Source organism: Catharus ustulatus, chromosome 2 (genome assembly GCF_009819885.2).
Source record: "Catharus ustulatus isolate bCatUst1 chromosome 2, bCatUst1.pri.v2, whole genome shotgun sequence".
NCBI lineage: Eukaryota > Metazoa > Chordata > Aves > Passeriformes > Turdidae > Catharus > Catharus ustulatus.
In genome coordinates this window covers 31,029,952-31,057,259 of record NC_046222.1, presented here as the reverse complement: position 1 = coordinate 31,057,259, position 27,308 = coordinate 31,029,952, and the positions used below count along the sequence as shown (strand labels likewise).

Here is a 27,308-nt window from a genome sequence, read left to right as displayed (position 1 = left end):
CAGCAATGTTTAAGAAGGAAAAAGGGGGAGTTTGGAAACAAATAATTGGCTAGCTAGGATTTGGTATGTAATATCTGTGGACAGCTAAGACTAAACAGCATTATCAATGGGAAAACTATGGCATAAATGCACTATTGCTATACAGAGCACAAGATGTGAGAGATGGAAAACCTGTTGTATTTCCTCAGTTTGCCCCGAGTAGTGGGTTTCAGAGACTCATGCACAGATCTCCTGAAGTAACTCATCAGGAAACTTTTTCTAAATGGTCTGCATCAAGCAAATCCCAGAACCTTACCTGATTCAATTATTTGATTGAATTGAGAGTTGGTAAAACCTATTTGGGGCTTGATAAGGTGTTCAGTAACAAAGCCAGGCAATAAAGTCAGATGGAAGTTGAAAGACACAAACCTTCAAGAGCCTGTCACATGGACCAGGAGGAGGTAAAGCTGCAAACATTTTGAAGTGGCCTATTTGATGCTATGCAAGATGGGTAAAATTTGAGCTCAGGGTTGCTAGTATTTGGCCTATCTTTGTGTGTTTATTTTTGCCTTGTGTTCCAGGAGAGCACATTAGGTCAGGCTTGACTGTACATTGCTAGCAGTGCTGAGTGTGATGGGAGATGCTGTGGCCATGGAGAGTGAGCCATGCATGACTAAGAGCAGAGATGGAATTCAAGGCCTGTGACTCTGAGCAGGACTGATAACACACATTTGTGTGGAGCAGTTGCAAAAGCACACTTCCTTACAGAAAAATTATTAAAAAAATTAGTTTGAATTTGGGAAGAAAGAAAGCTTAAAGCACAATCAGGCTTTGCAAAGGATTCTCTCTGAAATGAACATTGACACACAGAGTGTCAAAATAACTGTAGTTATTTTGGATTGTGCTCAGCCTAAACAAGCTGAAAGGTGATGGATTTGTCACATAAAACTGCTGAAAATAGGTGTGTTAATACCAGTTACTCAGCAGAACTTGTATCATGATGAGTATCTTTTTGTCAAAATAATTTTTGCAATCTTTTGAAAGCATCCGTGCAATTTAAGGTGAAAACAGAAAACTAGATAGTTTTAGATGTCATGGTTTGATTTTAAAATGTGTTTTCTCTTTTAAAAGCATATTTTAAAAAATATAGTGTATATAATTTGTTTATCTTGTCTCCAGGGATTTATTCTTAGCCTAAATAGTGTTTATGTGTCTAATTTATGTTTAGGTGTTGTATGCTTCTTTGACAGCATTGCCTGCTTGTTTCTTAAATGCTTTGTGCATATCAAAAAGAATATATAGAAACAGTCAGGAAGAAGTTAATGAAGGCTGCTTGTTGTGTTGTGTATGTTTTGTTCACTGTGTCAGGAAAATCCACAAACGCCAGAGGCTGATGTCCTAAAAGGAGACAGAGGAGTCCTTCAGCCTTATTTGAATAAAGGGAGAGAGTCCCCTGGAGGACACGGGATTTTCTGTCTCGAGGTTTCAGAGGACGCAGCCTCCTTTGATCCCGAAGTCCCCGCCTCGTGTTGCCTCGTCCTTTCCCCATTGCTGAGGCACTGGGAAGGTACAGCTGTCCCGAACCACCTGCCACATATTCCCTCCTTGAACCTACTGTTCTGCCCCAAAGCTCAGAAGTTCAGGCTCTGCAGACCCTTCCCTGTCTGTTTCAGGAGCCAGGGTGTCAGGGCTCTGCAACAAACCTACTGCCCAAAGTCAGCAGAGACATGAAGACCCATTTCAAAGACACCTACACCTTCACCAATCAATCTGTAAAGACATTAGCTTTCCTCTCAATTGTTATGATGTTGAAATTTTTAATGGTTGCTATGCAATTTCAACTTACAGCCTTGTGAAGAGTGTTACTTGACATACTCATCTTTAGGCCTGTTTGTTTTTCTCTTGTGGTATGTGATTTTAAGTTCTGTTCACCTACTGAAAAGTAAAGATTTGCCAAGAGCTGATTTTTGTCCGGGGGCCTCTCACAGGAAGTGTCAAGTGTGCTCTTTGTCTAGGCACGTCTTGGTGCTGTTTGGGTCTTTCCAGAGGCATGCAAGATGGGAGGAGGACTCCAGGAGTGAACTGAAAATTAATAATTTGAAGTTTTGTATAAGTAAATCAACATGCTATTAAAACTGGTATTCTTCCTTGCGATTTTTATTACAACCTTGGTACATAATTTGAAATAAAAAGGGACCGAGAGAATCTCTGGAAAGCCAGTGAATATGTGTGAGAGTACTAATTTTTACCCTTTGCATTTACTGACATTTGTATATGTCTGGCTTTCAAAGCTGACAGCTGAAATGAAAATGTTGTCTTGGGGACAACATTGACCTTTGTTAAGATTTTTTTCATGTCACAATTGTTTAGTGCATCTGTCTTCAGTCTACTTGGGTTTTTTTCCTTTATTTTTCTTTTTTTTTAACTTTTCTTTTTTTTGCAATTTTTTTTCTTTTTTTTTTTTTTTGTGTGGCTGTTTGTTTGGTTTGGGTTTTGTTTTGGTTTTTTGTAATTTGTTTTTGCTTTAAAGCTGCTCACAGTGCAACTTTTATTTATTGGTGTGATACAGTACACAGTGAAGACTGAAGTTGGCAAGGAGCTGGTGCCATGGCATGTATTTTTTTACTGTTTCCTGCTTTTGTACTTTCATGCGAGTGCTTCCTTTGATAGTTGCCCAGAACAATACATAGCCTAAACTCTAATTCTTTTATTTTAACAATTGTTACTTGTTCAGGAACAGTGCTTTACAGTTGGCTAGTACCAGTCATCCACATCTGGTGAATGAGGGTGCAGTTGAGGGAATCCAGCCAAGCTCAGACAAATTCTTGTTTGTTATAGCATCCTGAGCTACCCAACTTGAAATATATTAAATTAGGCTGATGAACCTTTGAATGAGAAGATGTAGGAGAATGTGAAAAGAAATAAAGTAGTTTGGGCATAGATTTTTTTTTTTTTTAAGAGAGGGTGTGCAAAAAGAAAAAGTCTAATCTTCAGCACTTTTGTAGATTAAAATACTGTAGTGACTTTGTCCACTTCTTGTTCTCTGCACACAATTTAAATGAAGCTGCAGATCTGTTTGTGTACCCTTGTTTCAAAATAACATCTGCTAATTCACCTTAGGCTCACCTATTTACATTATCATAATTCCATGAATACCTAAATGGAGCAAATATATGAAATACTGGAAACTGAAGACATATAGTATTATTATGCATGCCATCCTATCTTTTGATTTAGTAGTCTCCCAAGATTCTTAAAAGAAAGAAGGGGAGATTCACAGAAATGCAAAGATGGTAGAACCAAGAAAATGGTGTAATTCTTTTAATATATCATATCCTTATTATAGATTGTAGAAGTCATCATCAGGGTTGATGTTGGGGCTGTGAGTTTAGTGCATTTGATACAGTTTGGGGTTATAGCTAGGTAGTGAATACCAAATATAATACACATGAATTCCTAATTGGCGTGGGATATTAAAACTTGGTTTCAGCTCTTAAGTCTATTTTCCACCAATTAAGTTCAATTAGGGATTTTCAAGTATGAAGCATTTTTCTTTTCACTGGTGATGGCTGTGAGGTTCTTGCCCTGTTTGAAGACAGCACTCAGCATTTCAAGGCAGCACATGATTTGATCTTTTCCTCAGTGCAGCACCCCCAGACTGTGTGTTGTTGTGCATCTGCTCTGATCTGACCATGGTGCCCGCGAACAGGAAATCTGTGGGCACCGGTGAACTTCTGGTACTGTGGGAGCACAGCTCATGGGGAAGGTGGTCGCATCGGATCAGAGGCATACTTATTAGTCAGCAAAAATGGAGGCATTTTCCTCCTGTTTCAGTACCTTCTGTTGTGAAGCCAGAGTGTATTTTATGGGAGTGTCAGGAAAGAGAGAAAAGAAACAGGTTGCAGGCCCCTGGGGAATTTCCCTGCCCACAGCTGTGGGACAGTTAACAAAGATAATGGGAAATTGGGTTAGATGAGTTGTTTTGCGAAAGTGGATGGATGCCAGACTAGATGCTGTATTAACTCAGAGATTCCCAAAGGATGCACGTGTGCTAGTTGTGGTATCTGAGCATGCCTGTGCAGCAGAATTGTATTACCATGCTGAGAATGTGCGTACAGCAGCAGCACTGCCATAAAAGTATGTAACTGACCAAAGTGATTTTGAAACTTCCGTACTTGATGAACTCTGGTCAGCTTTAGAGACCTTGACATTCCTATCAAATATTTATAAACATCATTCTGTGTTTTAAAACTGTATTTGTCTTTGTCTTCCTAAAGATCTAACTGGGCTTCAGAGATCCAGTGTGCTTACTGTGATGTAATGCCGTCTGCTGATACTGGTGTGAACAACATTGAATTTTTTGACAGATTTCACAAAACTGCTGAACAAAAGTAGCTGTGTAATGTGGGTGACTGTATCTGTATGTGTAACTGAGAGTCATGGGAGCAACTTGAAGCCAAGTATTACATCAGACTCTGCATTCCAGGCAGTGATTTGGTTTGGCCCTGCTGGATTATTGCTGCTCTTGAGAGTTTGTGTCAGCAAGTTTACTCATGACTGACGTGAATTTTTAGCCCAGATTAATGGTATTAAGGGTAGGCCCCATCATTGACTACTGTGATCAGATACTTGGCACTACTTCGCAACTGGCAGCCTTCATGCCGATTGTGGGTCTTGTGGAGCAGACATGGTAAGGACAGTTGCACAACAGATGTGATATACAGGCCAGGGGTCACCATCTGTGTCATGGAAACTTTCCAAGGGCTTGCTTCCAGCCCGGTTAAAAGCCTGTGTCTATATGACCGTGTGTGTCTTGGTACCCTTATCAATATGTTTGTATTGAGAGAGGCATATGGAGGGAGTGGGGACACTGTTTTAAATTTTCTTGAAACAAATGCTGCTAACTAAGCAGATAAGTTGTGGGTGGAGCAGCTCAAAAATTCTCCAATGCTGCAAACATATGCCAGCATCCTTGTGCATTGTATGGTGCAGGAAGCCCTGGGATAGGCATATGTCAGATGTTAAAGCCATTTCAAATGCCATTTTATAAAACTTCATTTATAAATTCAGTAGATTCAGAGTAGTAGGCACTCAACAATAAATACATAAATAAATCAATATTGGAGCTTATGATGTTGCTGTCAGAAAGGGCATTGAATCTGTGCTTAGGTTTATAAGGTGATGTCACTTGCAGACTCATTCAGGTTAGAAGGGACCTCCAGGGGTCATCTAAGCCCAACTCCTACTCAAAGCAAGATCAGTGCTGACTTCAGACTAGGTTGCTTGGATGTTGTTCAGATGGTTCTTGAATATCTGCATGGATGTAGATTCCACACTATGTCAGATACCTGTTCCAGTATTTCAGAGTAGTGATTTTTCTAATGTCCTATGGCAACTTCAGTTGTCTCTTGTTCTCCTACCACATACTTTCATAAAAATCCTGGCTCGTGTCCTTGGTAACCCTCTCTTGGGAACTGAAAGTCTGCTTTTGTGTTCCTCCAAAGCTGTCATAAACGAAGCAAACCTGTTTTTATCAGCCTTGGAAGGGACCTTTTAAAGGCCATCTAATCCAGTCCCCTGCAATGAGCGGGGATATCTTCAACCAGACCAGATTGCTCAGAGCCCCATCCAACCTAGCTTGAATGTTTCCAGGAGGCATCTATCACTTTTCTGAGCAACCTGTGCCAGTGTTTTATCACCCTCATTATAAAAAACTTACTGTATCTAGCCTAAGTTGGTTCTCCTTCAGTTTGAAATCTTCCCTCTTTGTCCTATCAGTGCATGCCCTTTTAAAATGTCCCTTTCCAGCTTTCAGGCCCCCTTTAGGTATTGGAATGTGCTGCGAAGTCTCCCTTGAGCCTTCTCCAGGCAGAACAATGCCAACTTTCAGCACGTCTTCATCAGAGATGCTTCAGCCCTCTGATCATCTTCATGTGCCTCCTGTGGCCTCACTCCAACAGTTCCACAGCCTTGATCAACACTTTCTTTTACTGGAGGCTCAGAACTGGTTTTAGTTCAGTGTTGAGTAAAGGAAAACAATTACTTCTCTTATCTACTGTGTATTGTCTTGTGGATACAGTATAGCAAGCTTTTAGCCTTCATTGTAATTCTGAGTCCCATTTAGCCCAGTCTCCACTGGTACCCACAAATACTTTTCAGCAGAGGTTCTTTCCTGGCAGCCTGTTTTCTCCGGCCTGTCTGGGTTCCTTGAAATGGTAGCTCTGCTCTGGAGCTTATTGTCTGCATCCCCTAGTTTGCTGTCATCTGCAAGCCTGATGATAGTGGACTGTATCACCTCCAGGTCACTAATAAAGGTGTTAAACAGGACAAGCCTTCAGACAGACCCATGCAATACTTTCCTCATTGCTGGCCCCCTGCACAGATTTTGACACTTCAACCACTGTTCTTTGAGCCCAACCTTCCAAGCAGTTTTTACCTGTCTAGGTGCCCACCAATCACACCCACTGCTCTGCCATTGTCCACAAATCCAGTTGGTCAGGCATTATTTATCACTGGCTGTCTTGTGTTGACTGGTCCCATTCATCCACAGCATGTGTATATGCCCAGGAATGTGTTCCAAGAGTACCTGGTTCATGCTCCAGTTCATACTGACTCTCTGGAAAACAGCTCTGTCTGGTTGATGGCAAGCTGACCACGAGCCAGCAGTACACACAGCTTAATACTTAGCTTGTCTATTGGAGCATTTCTCCTTCTATCAATACCTAATATTTTTAGGAGTTTCACTTTTTGTTATATGAACTTTGTTTTGTTATTAGTGCTCAAGATTTCATTGAATTTGCTGGTGAAGAACCCTCCAGAGAAGGTTTCCCTCTGAACTTTCCTTTTTCTGCATGTTAATTAAACTCAAGTTAAAATTTATATGTGGAACCTGAGGAAGAAAAGGATAATTTTCCAGCCATGCTTATATATAAACAGTTTGTTTTAAGTAGAGTGAATTATAAAAGCCACTATTTCTTTAATATTTGCTTATCTTAAAACTTGAGTTATGGAAATAGATGATTGATTCTTTTCTCTTTTAAAATTCAAATAATTTTGTTTTTTTAGCATCAAGCAGAACTTATCCCTTATCGGGGCTGGGCAGCGCTGCTGCGCTTGCAGGCTCTCACTTCCAGGTTTGGAAATTTCCTAAATTTGTTAATATGTTAGCCGCTCCGGAGTGTACGCTGCACTTCCGGGTTGAGAGCTAAATTTAAGTCAAAATGGTGCGGCTTGTAATCATGAAATTACTGTAGTTAGTTGCTGTGTGGCAGTACGTTACAGGAAAGGTTTTAATACTTTAATTTTAAAGACAAAATTGGACCAGTGGTATTTTAAAATTTACTTTTTAATTTTTAGTTTTAGAGTGGTTAAAAATAAAGCATAATAATAATTAATTTCTTAACTTGGGCATCTTTTCAGCCTTGCTCTTGGCTTGCCTGTGCATTAATTTTAACACTAGAGGGCGGCTGAAACATTTCAGTTCTTTCAGAAAAACAGCTTTAGGAGAACAGCTTTCATTCTTTGTTACCCGAAGAAAGGAGATTTGTTAGCTGCCTGTGATGTGTTTATTTTAGCAGTTAATTTGCTTTAATTCTTTCAGTGTTTTTAAAACTTTAAAATTTAGCTTCTAACTTTCTAGCTTTCTTTGTGCCTGTATAGCTGCGTCATGCAATTAAACTGATCAGCAGTTGAAGAGGGAGAATAGCTTCGGATTTTAGTAGCTGTGAAGACATACTGCTTGTGCTTCCTGTGTGATGGGTATTTTCGACACCTTGTTTCAGAACCAAAGAGAGAGATGCTGGAGATGGGAAAGTTAAAGATCTCCTCTTAAATTTTCTCAAGAAAGTAGAAGTTTGTCCTATAGAACTTAAAATTTATTTCATCGCTTTTGTTGGTATGTAATTTTAAATTAGTTTCCAAAACACTTGAGTGGTTGATCTTTTCCTATTCTCTGCTTTGGTTTAAAACCATCTTTTTTTTTTTTTTTTTTTGTAGCAGAGCTTCAAAACGGCTACTTCTGTCCCTCCAGATATTACAGTAATTTCACGATTATAAGCCGCACTGAGTATAAGCCGCACTTCTGGGTTTCAGCAACTTTTTGTTCTTTGTCCATATATAAGCCGCACCTGATTATAAGCCGCATGTTACAGTACAGAGTGTGATAAAAGGTATCTGTTCTATCACCATCTGTTGAGGGTGGGGACAGTGATCCTTATCTCAATGGCAGATAATCTGCTAATGGGCCATCCATTGAAACTAGGCGGGGCATTGTTCTTTATCTTTTCACACCCCATCCTTCCTCCAGGGAGTCATTGTCTGCTAATGGCCCATTGAGTCCCACTGTGTGACTGATAAAATTACTGCATCCCATGGAAAGTTGCTCCAGCCAGGGGGAAGAACCCAACATTTCTTACCAAGATAAAAACAGAGGCTTTGGGACACTAAGGGAGCCCCTTTCTCCACTGGACTCCAGAGGAAAACCGGATTTCTCCACATCACCACTGGACCTCCGGAGGAAAACTGCACCTTCTGCAGGACCACTGCTTCAACTGAATCACATCTGTCACTGCAAGGGGACTGCAGCCACCATTTAATGGGACTGCTACCAACACCCTGCCTGACAGGGTGTCAGGTTGTGCTCTGACTTTGTCAGGGTTTGGAGTTTGTTCCTTTGTAGTACTGTATTTCTATTTTAATTTCCCTAGAAAAGAACTGTTATTCCTAATTTCCATATTTTTGCCTGAAAAGCCCCTTGATTTCCAAATTATAATAATTTGGAGAGAGGGGGTTTGCATTCTCCATTTCAAAGAGAAGCTCCTGCCTTTCTCAGCAGACATCTGTCCTCCAAACTAAAACAGCAACTTTTTTGTTCTTTGTCCATATATAAGCCACACCTGATTATAAGCCGCACTTTGGGTTTGGACCAAAATTTTAGTCAAAATGGTGCGGCTTATAATCGTGAAATTACTGTATTCTATCCTCTCAGCAATCAGGAAACAATCCAATATGAAGACTTTAGAAAGGAAAGATCAAACCAATTAAAAATTACTATTTTTACAGCTCATGTGAAAATTGCCAAAGAAGTTCTTCAGTTAAACCTGAAATTGGAAACATAACTTATTTTTATTTAAAAAATATGGAGAAATACATGGTGAAACATGTAAGTTGTTTTAAGGGTGTATTGTCAGAGATGGGATATTAATCTGTTCTGGCTGTAAAGTAAGAATATATTCTGTCTTGTGAGTTGGTTGCTTTTGTATATTTTTGGGTTTAATTTCCTCTCTTCCTGTTTTGGTACACTTACTGCAAGTGTTGAACAATATTTTTCAGCAGCTAAGTCATCAAATGTTTATTTGAACTAAAACTTTGAATGGTGTCTGGAACAGTAATAAAATAGTATCATTAAACTTTTGAGAAAGGAACTCTGTCTCTTAAGAGTTTAATCTCTTACACTTTAAAGGGTTAGTGTTTAAAGCTGATTTTTCTGACTTGGGATCAGTTATTTTTTCTGTATTTATAGATCATGTGGTCTGAAAATTAACCTGTGCCTCTCTTAAGGAAATTTTGCACCTTTGCAGCTTTTCAGTGACTGTAAGGACATAGTATTTTATCTTTCAAGCTAAGCTTCCGGAACTGTGTGGTTACAAGGAAATCTTGTCGCTTTTTGTCAAAAGATTTTCTTTCGCTTCAGAGGTGGAGAGAAGAATTACAGTACTAAAGCAGTAGACTCAAGCAATAAGATTTAAAAAAAGATATAATGTATTATTTTGAAGAAAAAAAAAAAGATTTATTTCAAACAGTGGATTTTGTGGTTTGGCTTGTGATGCTGACTCTGATGCCAAACTGTGGATTGCCCTTCTCCTAGGCTTGAGGAGAAAAAGGCCTGAGCTGGGTACAGAATGGCTTTATTTCTTTTTGTTGTGGTATCCTGAAAGTGCTGCAGGTTTTGTGACTTTGCTTGGTTTCTGCCATGATTTCTTTCTTATGTTGCGGAGCGTATCTTTTATTTCTGACACTTCTTTGGCAATTTTGGACGTAACACAAACATTCTCACCAGCCTGACTGATAGGGCAGATTTTGAAAATGATTGATGTTTGCTTAGTTTTTTCATACAGAGTTCTGCAAAGTGCAGGGCTGCTTGGCTTTTGGACAGTGCCAGACAACTGATGTAGCAAAAGCTGGATTTCTATAGAAGGAATTAAAACAAGTGCAGTAGTAAAACATTTTTTTTTTTCTGTTATTGGTTCTGGATCACAAGAAGGACCCAAACTCTAGCATTTTAATTTTGTCCCTAGCTGCCAGTCCTGCAAATTGAGGGATTTTAAGTAGGCTTCACTTAGAAAACTGAAGAAAAGTTGCTGAGGGCCATATTTTCTCCCTGTGAGGCTTAGTTGTCGGGTTGAGTATGGTTATGCCCCCGTCTTTCACTGTGCAATTTCATTGTTTGGAGGTGTGGAGGAATTAAACCAGTTGTAAATTGTTTTGATGATTTACAGTCAAGCGTAAATGTCTGCTCCCTCTCTCTGAACTGCATTGCTTTTGCAGGACAAAAAGGACCAATAAACCTTCGCTGGCTATTTTTATCATTATATTTAATAGATGAAACTGTGGCTGCATGTTAGGAAATAGACCTGGTGGAAAGACACTGCTCTTCTGATGACATTTGAGAGCAGATTCTATTTGAGCTTGACTGCTTAATAGGCCATCCTTCTTTGGATGTGGTTCTCGTAAAAGAAATTGCTTTGTATTTGGCACTCTATATTTTAATATTAAGGTTTCATATTTAAAGGTCCTAGTAGATAACTAAGCTTTGCTTTGGTATTTTCACTTTTCTACTTTCCTATTTTAGATATGAGTGATTGGATTTTCAGTAACTTGCTTCATTTTATGCCTGGTTATGCAATGTCCTCGCAGCAGTTATTTTATGCTCTCAGGAGAAAATTTCTTACAGAAGTTTAGATTTTGCTAGTCCATTACAGCTTCCTCTAGTATGTGAGAATTCAAAGGAAACAGTCCTTTTACAAAAATATAAAGCTTTGATGTTTTTGACATAAAATTATGCTACCATTCATTACCATTTACCTCTCCTGCACCATCTGCTTTCATTTTGATCTTGTCTGAGCTGCACTGATCAGCACACTGCAGACGAATGAAACAAATCAAGGTGGTGAAAAAATCACGTGGTAGGGCATAAATCTTGTTCTCTTCCACCTCAAATCTCATCTCTCTGTGAGGAAGGTGTTGGATATCTTTCTGTTCTCCACTGCACACTGTGTGGGTGGGATGAGGACAGTGGAGTGTTTTTTCCTCTTTTATGCAGTGTGGTGTTGCTGTGTATGAGGAAGTCACAGGAGAAAAACAGAAGAACTTTTCCTTCATAATCCCACTGCCTCTGGAAGATCAGTTGAGAAATACTCTCCCAGTGGAAGAGCTGCAGCAGCCAGTAGGTACTGCTTGTTTTCCTGTGCTTCTTTGAGTATTAAATTAATTGGGTTGCTCTCTGCAAGAGAATCACTGCATTGGTTTGACTGCTGGTCTAAATTCTTTGGCTAGTACTTAAATTCTCCTTGTAAGTTTGTTAAGTTTGTGAGGCACTAATGTAATGGTCTCTTCCTCCCTGAGGGTGGAGAGCTCCTGAGAACAAACACGGAAGCATTAGCAATAACAAAAGCCTCTCTGTCTTGCTCCAGTTTCTCTTTAGTTTTCTGATGAAGAAGCATCTGGTACAGCCTTTAGCTGTCCCTTTATAGGCCATAAGTCCTGATACATTGCCAAGTGGCATAATATTATGTTTCATTTCTATAGAGAATTTTGCAGGGCAGCGGGAACAGTACACAAAAAGTTTATTTGTTGCATGATAAGGTCATTCTTTAAGAATGAGGCAAAACTACAAGTGTTTTTTTTTTTGATCAGCTTTGACTTGTGATTAGTTACAGCTTCCCATAATGAATGCTGTCATAGCAGTTTTTATTCTGGGTCATAAAGTGATTGTAAACCGTATTAAAATAGAAACAACCAGGGGAAAAAAACAAACAAAGAAAACCCCCAAAAAATCCTAAGAAGGAATGTGTTTACTAGAAGATTTATTTCTGCCATGAGTCATACAGTTCATGAACTTCTACAGATGAGCTCATAATCATAAGGGAAATCTTTAGTAGAAATGCTGGTATCTAAGTCACAGATACTACCTGCTTCTCAGTGACTTAGGGTGCTGTGGATCAGCACATCTGCACTATGCAACTGTGTTCCTAAAGCAGTCCTGAAGCTAAACCTGCTTGAAATGTATTTATTCAGTTGCTTAAATTCTGACTCACATGTCTTCTTAGTTGTAGGAGGTATCTTAGACGTCAAGAAATATCTGGGATAGATTTTCATTCAGTTTTTTTAATAATGGAAGTGGTTTTCAGTGGTTCCTAAAAAGATGGTATTAGAAGCTTTGAGTGTAGAAACATTTGAAGATTTATGAAGAGGTGGGTTATTGCATTTTGGCAGTACGGACAAATTGCATGTTTTTAGAGAAACAGAACAGGATTGGCAGTGGCATCTCTGTTTTTTTCTGGGTATGTAAAGTTTATTTTGTGTTGAAGGAGGTCACTGTGTTCTTACATATAAGCCAAGAGATGCATATGTGACAGGGATAGGCAGTGTGTCCTAATGATTCCTTCAGTAATTTTATGAGTTTCTAGTGGGTGCATTGATTCAAAATGGATTTGAACATTCTTAACTGGAAGTAACTAAAGCAAAATTGGCAAGTCTTTGCAAAACACATTTCCAAGAAAAAGGAACTACAATTGATGTTTGTCAGAGAGAAATTACTACAGTAATTTCACGACCATAAGGCGCACCGGACTATAAGGCGCACCCCCCGGGAGTCGGCAAAATTTGCAACTTTGTAGATCATATAGGGTGCACCGGACTATAGGGCGCACTTTTTTTTTGCAGCGAGGCTCCGCCCCCAGCTCCCCCCACGCGTTTGCTGGCCGAGGCCCCGCCTCAACCTGGCAGCCATGGGCCCCCGGCCCCGCCTCCACCTGGCAGGGGTGGTGCCGCGGGCCCCTGGGCCTGCCCCCACTCGGCTGCCGCGGTACTGCCGGCTCCCCCCATGGCTCACGGCTCACTTTGTACATCAGATAAGGTGCACCGGACTATAAGGCGCACTTCTGGGTTCAGGGGAAAATTTTAGTCAAAAGGGTGCGCCTTATAGTCGTGAAATTACTGTAAGTGAAATCCTGTGCTCTCAGTTACTTCAGTGGTCAAGTGAGATATCCAGAATATCTGCACAGTAAAGAGATTTGTTAAAAAAGTGTGCTTGACAGGTACTTTTTATTTGTTGGGGTTTGGGTTTTTTTGTGCTTTTGTTTTGTTTTGTTGGTTGGTTGATTTTGTTATTAACAGCCATATGTTTACTGAAAGTCTGTAAGAGCGTATTTTATGATATACTTCCTATATCTGCAAAGGAAATGAAATGTGGCTATTTATAAGTCAGTCGCCCCTTATCTCCAACCCCTGCTTTTGCTAGAGTTTGGGGAAAGTTGGGATGAATAAGAAAGCGTGCCAAAATGAATTTGAACTGTGCTGAGCTCTCAGTGGACATGAAAAAACCAAAGCTAGAACCTGTCTGTGAGAATCCTCTCTTTGGTAGTTTAGTTTATCTCCAATGCTGAGTTGTTACAGCAGCAGTTGTCAGCAGGGCTTGGTTTCTTGGGTAATTCTCTCTCATGTAGTTTGGCTGTAATTATTAAAATCAGAACCTTGAATTTTTAATTTTACAGGTACAGACCATTGAAACATGAGCCCAATCTGCTGAAGTAGCACCATGTCTCCTCATAAATGAACCTCAGCATTCTGTGCCAGCTGCAGGGCCCGTGCAACATCACTCTGTGTAGGTCACAGCAGTCCAATTTTGAGGTGACAAGTTCATGCATCACCGTGGCAAGCTGTGACGGCGCCAGCAATGACAGGCAGTGCAGTACAATGAGATGAAAATGAAAAATAATTCTGTTCACTATAAGCCTCTAGTTGACACATGTTCCTGACAAATTCTTACTTTGATTTTGCTTAAGTACCCAATATATTGTTCTAATAGCATTCTCACAGAACTGGTTGATCTGAAAATTACTCTGGAGCTGATGGCTTATAAGGAGTTCTAGCTAATGGTGTGGCAAGGATCTAAAATGGGGATAGTACAGCTTTATGCTGTATTAATTACAACTGGACAGGGATGTAGGATATCAGGAGCCTTGGAAGTAACTTAGAAGACAAAAGTTTAAAAATAAATACGATAGGATAGAATAGAATAGAATAGAATAGAATAGAAATAGAATAGGAGTAGAATAGGAGTATTTCAGTTGGAAGGGACCTAAAACTATGACCTAGCCCAACCGTCTAACAGCTTGAGGGCTGACCAAATGTTAAAACATATTAATTATGGCATTTCCCAAATGCTTCTTAGACAGGGATGGGGCATTGGTCACTTATCCAGGAAGTCTTGGGGGTTCCAGTGTCTGCGCACCCTCTCAGTAAAGATGTGCTTGCCATTCTCCAGTCTGAGCCTTCCCTTATTCAGCTTTGAACCATTCCCAGTTTTGTTGCCCTCCTCTGGATGCATTCCTCCTCCTTCCCATCCCACTTACATTGTGGTGCCCAGAAGTGCTGCCTTCACTCTGGGTGAGGCTGCACCAGCGCTGAGCGCAGCGGATGATCCCCCCTCTGCCCGGCTGTGCTGCCCTGTTTGATGCCCCCAGGACAGGGTTTGTGCCCTCTGGGCTGCCCGGACACACCCTGCTGACTCACTGAGCTGCTGCCCACCAGTACCCCCAGGGTCCTCCCTGCAGGGACTCCCCAGACTCCTCTCCCAGATTTTATCTGTGCCTGCAGTTACTCCATCCCAGGTGCAGGATCTGGCACTTGTTATTGTTAAATTTCATGCCAGGGATGATTGCCCAATGCTCTATGCGGATTCCTCTTCAAGGCCTCTTGTCCCTCCAAAGAATCAACAGAACCTCCTGGTTTAGTATCAACAGCAAACTTGTTGATAGTGCACTCAGCTCCTGCATCCAGATCACCGATAAACACAGAACTGTCCCTATAATTGAGCCCTGCAGAACACCACTGGTGACCAGTCACCAGCCAGCTGTAGCCCCCCATTCACTGCACCCCTTTGAGCCCTGCTCTTCAGCCAGTTCTTCACCTAGCACTGTGTGAACCTGCTCAGATCACAGCTGGGACAGCTTGTCCAGGAGGATGCTGTGAGGGGTATCCAAAGCCTTACTAAAATCCTGAATAAACCTAACACACCAAAGATTGGATTAATACTCCTACAGTGTTCATATAGAAGCTATTCAAACTGAACTGTTCGGAGAGCTAGACAGAGTCTCTCACAAGCTGCACATACTTCTTTTTCTTTCTTTGTATACAGATCATGGATTCTCTTAGCCTCTCATCAGTGTGGCTGCTGGATAAGAGTGGGGAAAAATGACAGTGGAAAAAAAAGAAAGGACACAGAAGAAAAAAATAGCTTTTTGTAAGCACAGTTGGCTTTTATAACTACAACAGACACTGTTTTGTGTGGGTTTTTCCCCCTCCCTTTCTGTAATATTGACCACCTACTTAAAATTAAGATGTGGGACATGCCAGATTGATGGGCATTTAATCAAATCTATGTAATCTCTTATTAGTCTATGTGTCTGAGGCTATCAAAAAGAAATCAGAACAGCTTAATTTCCACAATTTTAAAATTTCTGGTTTTTAAAAATTTATTTTAACCAGAAATTATGTTGAATGAATGATTGACTCAGCAATCATTAAATACTTAAGTATTCAAACTGTCTCCAGGGTCATGGATAACTCAGCCATAGCTAGGAAAACTCACAGTATTTCTAAAATTTTAAGTCTGGTTCTCGCTTTTTCTTCTCTTGTTTAATTTTTTTAGTCCCATTCATTTATCCCTGCAGCACTGTATGACTGCTGCCTTTCTGTAAACATCCATAGGTCAGAGGTATTCAATTAGGCTTAGCAGCATTCTCATGGGCAGTTTGCCAGGAACTCATAGGCTTCACCTAAATTGCATATTGCTGGGAATAATCTCACTCTCAGCTGCTCTTATCTTTTGTTTGTTTCTTGCTTAGACCTCCATCTGGCTTTTTACTGGGTCAAGACAAGTAGCAGTAATTGGTGGTATCTATAATTCCAATAGTTTGCAGCTTCATGGCGTATTTGGAGGCAGGTACAGAGCAGAGACACTGAGCTAATAGAAGACATTTCCACCCAGTTCCCACATTTTTTTATAGTCCCTGCTGAGAGAGAATGTGTACTGGCTGTCAGAGCATAGTAGAGCATCCACAGCTTCAGCTGTAGCTTGTTAACATCTGATTTCAGCTCATTAAGAAATGCAATGCAGCTTCCAGCCACAGTAATTTTAATGCCCTTGGACATACAATCTGATCAGTGTATTCCCTGACCGTCCTGTGAGGCTGCATGTATTTGAGATACAGGTTGGAAAGGTTGGTCAGGAAATAGGTTTTGTCTGGGCAACAGTTCAGACTCACTTTATATTACTCTTCAACTTATCATCTAGAGAATAGATTTTCTCACATAAAACATGTCTTTGCTTGGAAGATGGAAATGGTTTTTTAATACTCTCTGCTACTTATTTTTTAAAGCGTAAGTCATCCCTCCCTGATGTGATAGAACAACTTAAAATTAGTGTTTCTTTTTGTTTCTGCAGTGACATCACTGGAGGTTATTTTCGGTTGAAGTTTGAGCTCAAAGGGAGGGCCTTGGAACAATAATGTCTTGATTCTGGAACACTTGACAAAACATACCTGTGCCTATGCCACTGCAGGATTGCATGAGCTGAACGTTCAGGAGAAATTATGGTATTTCAGTGCAGTCATGAAGACTGACAGTATAGAAATTCCTCAAATCCCACATAGTTAATCTCTATTTATAGATAAATTTATTGAAAACTAAACTTGTGTCTTAACAAAAAGGCATGTTCTTGGCAGCAGGATGATTTTGACTTTTGATGAGTGACTGATTATCTAAGTGGGATTTTACAAATTTTTTTTGTGCCCAATTATCAAGAATAAACAGCATACAGAGGAATAGCTGATTCAGTGTGTAGACACTTTTCCCTCTGCTTTCCAGTGATCTCTGCATTATTCACCTTGAGCAGATGCAAACTGAACCCGAAGCATACCTTGTTTTGTCCCTCCTCTTTCCTCTCCCTGACTGCTGGGAATCTTTTTCTTACACTGTGTACATATGCAGAACTGTAGCACCCTGATTTGTATAGATTGAAGCCCTTTCCCACCCCAAAATCAGAAGGAGAGAATTCAGAAGTCTTGTGCTTCAGATTAGGTAGGTAGCTCACTGGGAATACTTGTATCCAGCTAGGCAAGCCCTAAAAGCTTGAAAACCATTATAGAGAGAAGGTAAGCTTCAAGATAAAGTGCAACAGTTTTGTGGAAGTCTTGACTTTCTAGATGAAAAACTGGGGAAAGCAGATTAGGGAAAATTCTGTTACTTGCTTTCCTTCATTAGAGATTTAAGATGGACATGTTCCCTATTTTGAAGCCCTCTGTTTAGTGACTGTGGCTGATGTGCTCCTCAGGGCCAGCAGTAACACAGACATCTGCATGAGAAATGCTAAACCTGCAGCCATTGTGTTTTGTGAGCTTCCCAATGATAAGGTGCCTGCCTTTACTACTGATATTTGATCGATGTCTTGAGGTTTCCCAGAGCAAGCCCATAAATTAATTTGTGTTCTTTTATTTCCTACCTGTTGATCTATCAGGACCCTTTTTAATTGCATCATAATGCAAGAAGAGGATTTATTTGTCAATAGTTAGGGCTGTAGCCTTTCTAGATAGGAAGGCTGTAAAATCTTGCAGGCTTTTAGGTGTAACAGAAGAGCGAAGGAAATGTTCAGCAGGTAAAAGTACCTCTGAGTCACAGGATACAGACTCTGTTGGATTTGAGAGCAAACACAAGAACAGGGACCAGTTTGTGGGAAGAAGAGACCTCAGGAAAAATTAATTTAACCAGCCAGCAAGTAGTGTAGGAGTTGCTGCTTCACTTCTGCCTGTACAGTATTAATGGTATTAGTGTTATTAATATAAAACAAATAGAGTTGCCCCATGAACAACCAGGTGGATTTGAAGGTGGACCAGTGAGCTGCAGCTGGTACTTCTAAATTTTATCAGATACATGGGAAAAGCAGAGTGCCTGGGGACGAGTTTAACCCTTTTAACTGTGAAAAGTCCTCACTTCTGCTGCAAAGGTTTGATTTTTGCCTACTGGCCTTGCTGATGGCCAGCTGTCATACCCAGTGCTGGTTTATTTTGCCAGTGGTTTTATTTAGAGTGGCTCTGAGATGACTGAACTGCTCTTAGTATCAAATTAAAAACCATTAACTAAACTTCTTAATATTGCCATGTCTAGGTCAGGGAAAAGGAGTGGCTGGGGATTCGCAAGATTTTCTGTAGATGGCCCAGATCTAATTACAGATGTTATATGTCCCTAATAGTAGTTTCCTTGGATTTTCTTCACAATTAGGTTGCAGTCTTGCCATTCTTCACCATTTGCTTTTTTGAATGTTCAAAGTTCACATTTTTAAAGTTCACAGAGTAGATAAAATGACTTTAAAGCAGATAAGTAACACTCAAGGTTGTGTAGATGGTGAAAGAAGATGGGGATGCTAATGGTTCAACTGTATAAGGCAGTCTGGGAGGAAATTCAAAGTCAGAACTTCTCAGAAAAAATGAGATTGTAAAAAATGGAATTTCTTTGTGGTAGAAACCCTTGACATTTCCACATCATGGAAACATGAGAAACAGGAGGCTTGTGCAGACTTCAAATGAGTAATTTGTTTGAATGTCAGTAAACTACTTAAGTGTAACTGTGTCAACCAAGTGAATTACATTTCAGGGCCTGCTTTGTAAAAGGCAAACTCGGGAATAGGAGCCATTCAGTATCACAGAAAACAAATTGGAACTGTAAGAGTTGGGGAAAAAAAAAGCATAATGCTGTAAGTGCTCTGTGGATATGCAAGTAATAGTCGTACCGGAGCTCAGTATTGCAGTTTATTTATTATACTGTAAGCCTTTTTATTTGTAGAGGTATATCAGTAAGTTTCCTGTTGGAACTGCAGTTTAAATCCGTTCTTTAAGTGGAAAGATAGACAGTGGCAAGCTGAATTTTGCTAATGTGATGATACAGTAAAAATTTCCAGTCTATGCCAATTCAAGTGTGGGATTGAGGCCGACAACATGTCTGCATTGGCAAAAATGAGGTGTAGACAAATGAGCCCAAGTCTTCATTGGCCTATTGATGGCAGTACTTGCCTAAGTAGTGCTTTGTGGTCAGTGTGCTCTGCCCATGCAGTCACTAGTGCTTATTAGAGCTCTAGCCTTGCTTTTAGCTTCTTGGATTTCTTTCTGTAAGCACTGTTGAAGGACACTGCAGGCAAAGGCTGTGACTCGGAAACTTGGTATGTGTGAGGCTGGATCTGTGCTGGAGAATACAGCTCTAAGTGGAGATCCTTGAGGCAGTAGTAGAGGCTGCAGCTTCAGACTGTATAACATGGTGTGGCTTGGTGCAGTCACTTGCTTTGATGTGTGTCAGCTACAGTCCAACATTCTAATCCTATGTCAAATGCTGAATTTCAGGAGATACCCTTATACCCTTGTGAGACTTTCATAATTAAAAAAAAAGAAAAAACCGAAAAAGAATTAAATTGTTGACACTAAGGTCTTCAAGATACACATAAATAAATTTTCTTTTGAATTATAACCAGGACTGAACTCAGGCTCAGTTGAGATGAAATAACTTAAGGGGTAGCTGCAGAGATGGAAAAAGTATCTAGTTAGAATAATCTCCAGCATTCAGCTAGAGAAATTTTTGAGCTTTTGATTGAAACTGTAGTGTTTCTCTTTCATGTGTAAATCCTGCCTCTGACCAAAGGTATCATTTTCATAGTCACTATGTGGCTGGTTTTCCACCATGCAGTATACATGGACATTGCTCTTTTCATTGGCTCAAAACTTTCCAATGTTTGTCTGCAACAAAGATGCTGTATCAGCTTCTTGCTCACTACAGTTGAACAGGGAACTGCCAAAACATTCTTGAAAATAAAAACCAAAAGGCCGATGCAAATGTGGTGGTCAAACAGCTAAGACTGAAAAAACCACCTAAACCTTTCTTTCCCCTTTGCTGCCCTATTTTCTTTTTTCACTCTTTCCTATAAACTAGCTGAGCTTTAATTCATAGATGCAGCAAGGACAGCAGCTTTGTTGGCGTATAGAACGGAGTGTGTGATAAAGAAGGGTATTTATTACCATTCCCTGTCTAGATGTGGGATCCCAAAGCATTGGTAGCACTGAGTGACCTGATGTAGCTACCTGTGAAGCCCCTGTTGCAATAGAGAAGCCAAAAATCTCCTGCAACCAATATGCCATGGTTTTTGACTTGACCTGTGAAACCACAAACCTTCATTTGAAGGTGTAACTTCTAATTAAAAACTTATTTGCTATTCACCTTGCTACTCTTGTCTTCCTAGGGTTTTTTGTAGTCTCATTTTTAATAACCTGGGTTATTGCAGCTTCTCCCAAGACTTTTACTAACGTGTAAGTGCTAAACAACACCTCTTTGATTTGAAAGATGAGGCAGCAAGGTGTTATAGTTCAGGGGTGTTTCTTTATAGTCAACATGCTGCACTGCATTTATATGCCTGCTGTGGAATGTCATCACATTCTCCATAACTCAGTGTCGCTTGCATCAGAGAACTACAGTGCAAGCTGGGATGTTTTATCTGTTGGCTACATCTCTGTAAGACTAGAGACTAATGCTCCATCTCCATTTGAGGTAGGAGGGCAGTGGGAACAAGATGAAGTGCCGCAGCAGTCCTCATGCTTAATCCAGTTCCCAGAAATGACAAAAGGCAATATGCCATCTGATACGTTTCATTCACAGTGGTCCCAACCACCAAGGCCTGGCCACTTGCCAGTGAGGACCTGAGCAGGGCAGAGTTTCGGAATGTGCTTGGGGTGGTCATGAATGTCAAGTTTCTGATGCCTCTCTGAAATGAGATGTAGTAACAGCTGTGCATTCCTATCCTGCTGCAGAACAGGAGTGAGATTCATGTTCTGATTCATATTCATTTGCTAGAGGGAGCTTCTGATTGCCTTCCAGATGGTGGTCAACTGAGTCTTGCTTTGGTGTCTTGAGAGGTGTCTGTTACATCAGGAAACTTCAGGAACTGGGAGTGAAGGAAGAGGGAGAGAAATCGTCAGCAGTCTTCAAGGAGCATTGTACCAGGAGGAGTGTGTTGGCTCTCTATGGCAGCAGTTAATACAAAAGGTTATATTTAGGGGTGGGGAAGTCTGTTCCTAGTTCTTGGAACTACTTGGTGATGATGGTACTGTAGTTGTGTCAGTCTCTGCTTCATTATTTCCATCTGCTAGATGGGATGCTGCTTGTGAGATATATGCAACTCAACAAAATGAAGTTCCTCTCATGCAGCCAGTTACTTAGGGTTGTATTTTTCTGTTATAACTTTGTGTAGCCTGTATGCAGAAAAAGCGTGTTGGCACGGAAAAAGGAGTAAAAGATAGTAATCTCAACATTTTGTGCTTTTGTGTCACATAATACATCATTATCACTACTTGTTTAAAAGCTTTTCAACAAGTTTTTGTCTCTACAAGTCAGATTCTGTCATTCTTGTGGGAATTACTCTATTTCCCCTACCTTTAAAACTTGTAACAACCTACTGATTCAGAAATTAGTGTGTCCCTTGGCATTGTGTTCCTTCATGGCTCTATCCATTTCCTGCCTCAGGTCCTCAATCTAATTACTGTCAGTGCAACAGCTGTTGCCTCTGCACTGCTGAAATGTCTGTTCATTCCAGCAAGTTTCCCTCTCATTTCCAGGCTCAGCTGAGAGGTACCCTCTGCCTGCGCCTCCTGCTTTTGTCTCCTCCTAGCTAACGACATAAAGCATTTTGGTGTGCAATTTGCATTAATAAGACGAAAACAAAAATTGCCCCACAAGAACACAAACAAGCACTGAAAAAAACTGTGTTGTGTGAGACAGTGGCTTCTTTGGAGCCTTGTTTTGATAACCATAGACTGGGAAAAAAATCCTACTGTGCATCTTCATGTCTCACTGAACTCTTTCTTCAGTGAGTTAAAATCAGCTCCCTTTCCTGCCAGCTCATTGTTTGATCAGGAGCATGCAAGCACCCAAGATTTAGGGCAGCACAAAGAGATGTTGTGTCTGTTCATGTAGCATAAGCATATATATAGGACAGGGCAGCATAGTCTGAAAATGTAATTAAATGTAATAAAAAAAAAAGGAGTGGCAGTGAAAAACATGCATGCATGATTCTAATCCTGCTCCCTTCAGAACAAAGAACAAATGTGCTACTGCTACTCTAGTTGCAGCCTGTTTTTCTTAGCCTATTAGCATGCATGAGAAGAATCAATTCGATAGAGAGTAAAATCACAAAATACTTACTGGTAATGTGTTTAAGTATGGCCTCCTCTAAGCTTGCTTTTTTGGGCTTTTTCTTTGTCTGCTCCAAAGCTCACATAAAAAGTATAATGTAAATATAAGGGATGGAGGAAAAAAACCCAAGCCAGTGTCTTTTTTGCTTTTGAGCCATGTGAAGAATGCCTTCAAAGGTTATATATATATATGCATGTATGTATGTATGTATGTTGTTGACTTAGATTATTTGTTCCTCTGTGCTACAAATTTAGATGCACCAGCAGTATGGTAGAAGAAAGATTGGTGTTATGAAATGAGGGAAAAAGGCAACAAGGGCATGGGGGGCCAGCAAAGCTTTGTCCTTTCTCTCTACCACTCATCCTTTTTGATTTTAAAGCTATTTTGTCTTTGTTTTATTTCTTATTAAAACTCAGTCTTTCAAGCTTATTTTTCACAGCCCTGGAGACCAGAATCAGAATTTCCACTCCCTTCACTCCTTTAAGTTTACCAGTATAAACTAGGATTACAAAAAACCCTGCAATTTCAGAATGTACAGCCTAACTGAAGTTGCCAACACTGGGTGCGTGTACTGGTACATCTAAGGAACTGAGATAATTTCACTGATGCTACCTAGTATTGAGCACTTGATTGTATGGAAGTAGCCATGGAGTTAACTCCATCTTCTACCCATTCCTACCCTCCCATTGCTAGATGATGGTTTCCTCTGATCATACTTAAGTAAGTTGTCAAACTGACATAGTAGGAACATACTGGAATTTGTGAGTGGCATGAGCATTTAAATTGTCTCCTTGTCAAGGTAAGAGCTTTTTTTTTTGGTTTTGTTTTCCTGAGGCAGAAAAAGAGAAAATTGTCATTTGCCTGGGATTTCTCGATGACCTGAACATTGAGTCCCCAGGGCTGCAGCCCCACTCCTGTTTCTGGTAGAGACCCCCCTCACTCCCAGACAAGCACGGACAGCCCCACCTGCCTCCTGCATCCCCTGCACTGTGGATCCTCCAGTTGTTAGCCTTGGATGTAGAGTCCGTCCACTAGCATATCTTCCAGGTGACTTCCAGATTTGAGTCTCTCCAAAAGGTGGCCAGGACCACCCTGATGTCTCCAGAATACAATTCCGCCATTTGCCTGACTCCCAGAGACACATGCATAACTGTCTGCCAAGCCACCTAGCTTAGCTACGTGTGTAACCAGCAAGTAGCTGCTGGCTAGCTGCTGGCTTTATAGTTCCTAGCAATTACACGCCCACTGCAGTTGCTAACACCACACATAGGTGGACTTTAAGACCTGTAGTCCCACTCCAAATTCATCACCTTCTATAGACTGACCTTTGGATACCAATAATTTCCACACAGAGTGGAAAAAATTCTTTTTTCCCCCTCATTTATCTTCGTTTTTAATGGCTCTTACTCAACAGTTTTAAACTATTAGGTAGTTGCAAAACCTCTTTGTGTAGGTTATGACAGTGATGGATGCTTGACTTTCTGGTCATCTTTGCATTTATTTTTCTGTTAAGGTGTTTTCTGTAGTACTTATCATCAGTGTATTTGTGTGCTTATACAAAGAAGATTCACGATGCGATGAATGATCACCTGACAGGGTTGTTGATAACAATTCTGATTAGTTTATTTATGAGCTACTATTTTTTTCTGTAACTGGTAAAATACAAGAGGGATGAAAAGGATGTGGGAACTCCAAAAATACCTCTCTCTTAGGCTGTTTTTACCCAGCAGTTAGTTTGGCTCTAGTCCTTTCCCTACATCTCTGTTTGCTTTCTCTCTTTTTCCCCCCCTCCATCCTTCAGTCTGCTGCAGCTGTTAGAATTTCATCATTGTCTCCAAATACCACGTTTCCCATTAGCAGCACAGCCCTTTCTGTGCTAAGGGGAATGTAATTTGTGTGCTTTGCATGTGTATTATTGTTAGATGGTCTGTAGCCAAAGCAGTACTTACACCTTTGATTGCAGCAAGGGTCAATTCCTCAATAAGAGGCACACATAAGATGCATAAATATTGAAGGATGAGGTTTGCAGACTTGCTGGCAGAAAGTGGTTAAGCCTTTTTGTTCTCATGATCTGCTTTTCAGATGCTTTTGCACTATAGTTAGCCTTATCAGCATTTGATTTAACCCTGGATGCCAGGGTATTTATTCCTTTTGGCAGTTTTGGTGCCATGTCACTCACTGACTGTCACAGTTGTATCATATATTAGATGGCTTATCCTAAAAAAGGATTTCAGTATGAAACCACTGCTCATTCTAATATACTTTATCTGTACATCTGGTGGGGGAGGTGGTTTCTGGTGATTTTCAGGTTTGTGTGCATTTTGAATCAGTGGCTTTTGTGACTTTCTTTCTGCTCACTATCTTAATTTCTGCTTGATAGCCATTTTGCATTTACTTTGGCTTTGCAAAAAAATTCTGGTAGTTGCCTTGCTCTTTCCTTACAGTCCTCCATGATTAGAGTCTCTGGTGGACTCCTGCAGGGCATGGGAGGGCATCTTAATTTCGACTTGGGGGTCAGCTTGGAGTTGTAAGTTACTCATAGCGTGGTTCTATCTTGCTCCCACAAAATGGCCTAAAATAGATGTTAATTACAGTGTTTCTTTACTACCCTCTGGTTCTCTTTAAAGGGAGGTCTTAGAGAAGTCTCTCCTCAGGCTACAATGCCTGTAAATTTAACTTACTGGACCACTGGGAGGAGAAGCTTATTCCAGGGAACAGAATAGGCCTTGAAGTCCAAGTTAGTTTGTACCTACACATGTAGTCCACATGTGTGTATCTATGTGCCGAAATAAACCATGTGACCTTGGATGTATAGGATGAAGTCGTGGGACATCTGTGCTCATGGATTCAAAGCTTCTGTTTGCACACCTGAGCACTGAAAGCATCATCTTTTCTTGTTACACATTGCCTCATTTCTACATTGGATGCATGTTGTGGTTTCTGTTGTGCAAATACAACCTTATTTTGTACAGACTAAGGCAGTTTAAAGCAAAATACTTCTGACTGGACTTGTCATCTTCTATTCTTCCCTCTCAAAAAACGTCAAGGGCATCTGCACAGCACTTTGACAGTTCTAGATATTTTTCTTTTTTTGTCGTGCTTGTTTCATTAAATCCTTTGTAAAGAGATAGTAGATGCGACTCCTTCTGCAGTGTTAGGTCTCTGCATAATGCATGGGCTCAGCACACTTTCTAGTCCATTTGCCCCCAGCACATCCTGGTGCATGGGGTTATTCCTCTTCAGGTGCAAGACTTTGCATTTCCCTTTGTCACTTTTCATGAGGTTCCTGTGAGCCCATATCTCCAGCCTATGAATGGTGGCATAACTATCTGGCGTATCAACCAATCTTCTTGGTTTTGTGTCATCTGCAGATTTGTCAAGGGGAGACAGTGACAGTGGCAAATACAGCTTCACAAAATTCTCACTTACTTTGGTAACTCACAGTGAAAGCAAGATCTTGCAGGTGGCCTAGGGAGAAAGAGTGCTTGCTGAATGCAGTTTAACTCCACTGTGTAAAGCTTAAAAAAGTTTTCCTCCACCTCAGGGCTATTGTATTTCTCTGCTAATGAGGACTGTATGTGACCTTTCTGTATTTTAATTATCCAGGAAGGATGTCCTATGCTAGAGAGTGCCTGCTAATAAAAAGTCTGACATAAATGCTTCAAATGACTACTTTTGATGTGTTCTTTAGATCTTGTAAGTCAAGGAGATCCTAGTTGGAAATCCTTATAAGACTCTAGGAAGCCCTGAGGGGCTGCAGGTGTTATCTCCCAGTACATAAGTAATGCTCAGCACATTTTGAATTAAAGGAAATGTGATTTTTTGTAAATAAATATAGATTCATTACTATCTTGGATGGACCTTTCTGTTTCTTACTTTTACTAGTCAGGAGGGACCTGCTCTCTTCAGCAGTCTGCGTCTTACTGGCCATGTGGCTTTGACATGCTCCATGCAGGACAGAATGCCCAGCTCTCCTCCACCTGGTGTTGAATGCTGCTGCTTGAAAATTGCATCTGCTATGGCTAATGCTCACAGTAAGCAGTCCTGAAAGTACATTTTTACCTCGTGTTTATTGACCTAGAGGTTCTTGGGAGATCAGTTTAAATAACATTCTAAACTCTGCAAACCCTTGTCTGAAAGCAGGTGTTGAAAACTGATTGCCAACTTGCTTTGGGGATGTGGACTTAATAGGTTCATTCTGCTAACAATGTTTTTAATAGACTTATCGCTTACAAGTCTCATCAAGTCCTCTCTGCTTTCTCCTGCCAAATAAATATTCCCTAATAATCCCCAAATCTCTTCCTTCATCTTCATTATTTATTTGCTTGTTTAATAAATATTTTTTTTCTCCCAGAAGCCTAAACCTACTTACATGTGAGTGCTTCTTGGCTGAACCCCGTAGCAGTTGCTCTGTGGTGTGCTATACTTGTCAGTGTTCTCTTTCTGAAAAACTACTGGTACTCCAGAAAATCAGGGCTACATAGTGATGTTCCTCAGGCATATGGAAGTGCCTTGGAAGAATAATAATGAATCAGGTCTTGCATGTCTCTACTATGCTAAAGCAAGAGGGAAGCAGTTGGTTCTGGGCTTCCTGTGTTGTACTGAGCTTCTCTTCTTCCATCCTTAAAAATTCTCAATGAGTTCAGAAAATTCTTGAATTACATTAAAAAAACCCCAAAGACAGGGATCTTCTTGGGTATTTGCAGGATTGTGGGCTTGATCTCCTGTAGAACCCCACTCTGCAAATGCCTTCCTACTTGAGAGTAAAGACATTAGCAACTAGTAACTGATTCATTTAAACTGTTACCTAAGCATTCTGCGTA

The 27,308-nt window shown here is 40.5% G+C and overlaps 1 protein-coding gene across 6 annotated transcripts in view; it reads left to right on the top strand.

Moving 5' to 3' along the window:
* Positions 1-27,308, top strand: part of TSPAN9 (tetraspanin 9) — a 181,698-nt gene that overhangs the window by 16,226 nt on the left and 138,164 nt on the right. Inside the window, exon 3 of one of the 6 annotated variants that reach the window (XM_033052170.2) lies at positions 11,300-11,426. The exons of 3 other annotated variants lie outside the window; for them this stretch is intronic. Coding sequence is in view for 1 of the 3 variants with exons in the window: in XM_033052174.1 (XP_032908065.1) it covers positions 26,435-26,519 (85 nt within the window). In the remaining 2 variants the exon portion in view is untranslated. Of the gene's footprint in view, positions 1-11,299; positions 11,427-26,370; positions 26,520-27,308 lie in introns of those variants that run through there. 2 more of the 6 variants (XM_033052174.1, XM_033052176.2) reach the window with 2 other exon arrangements.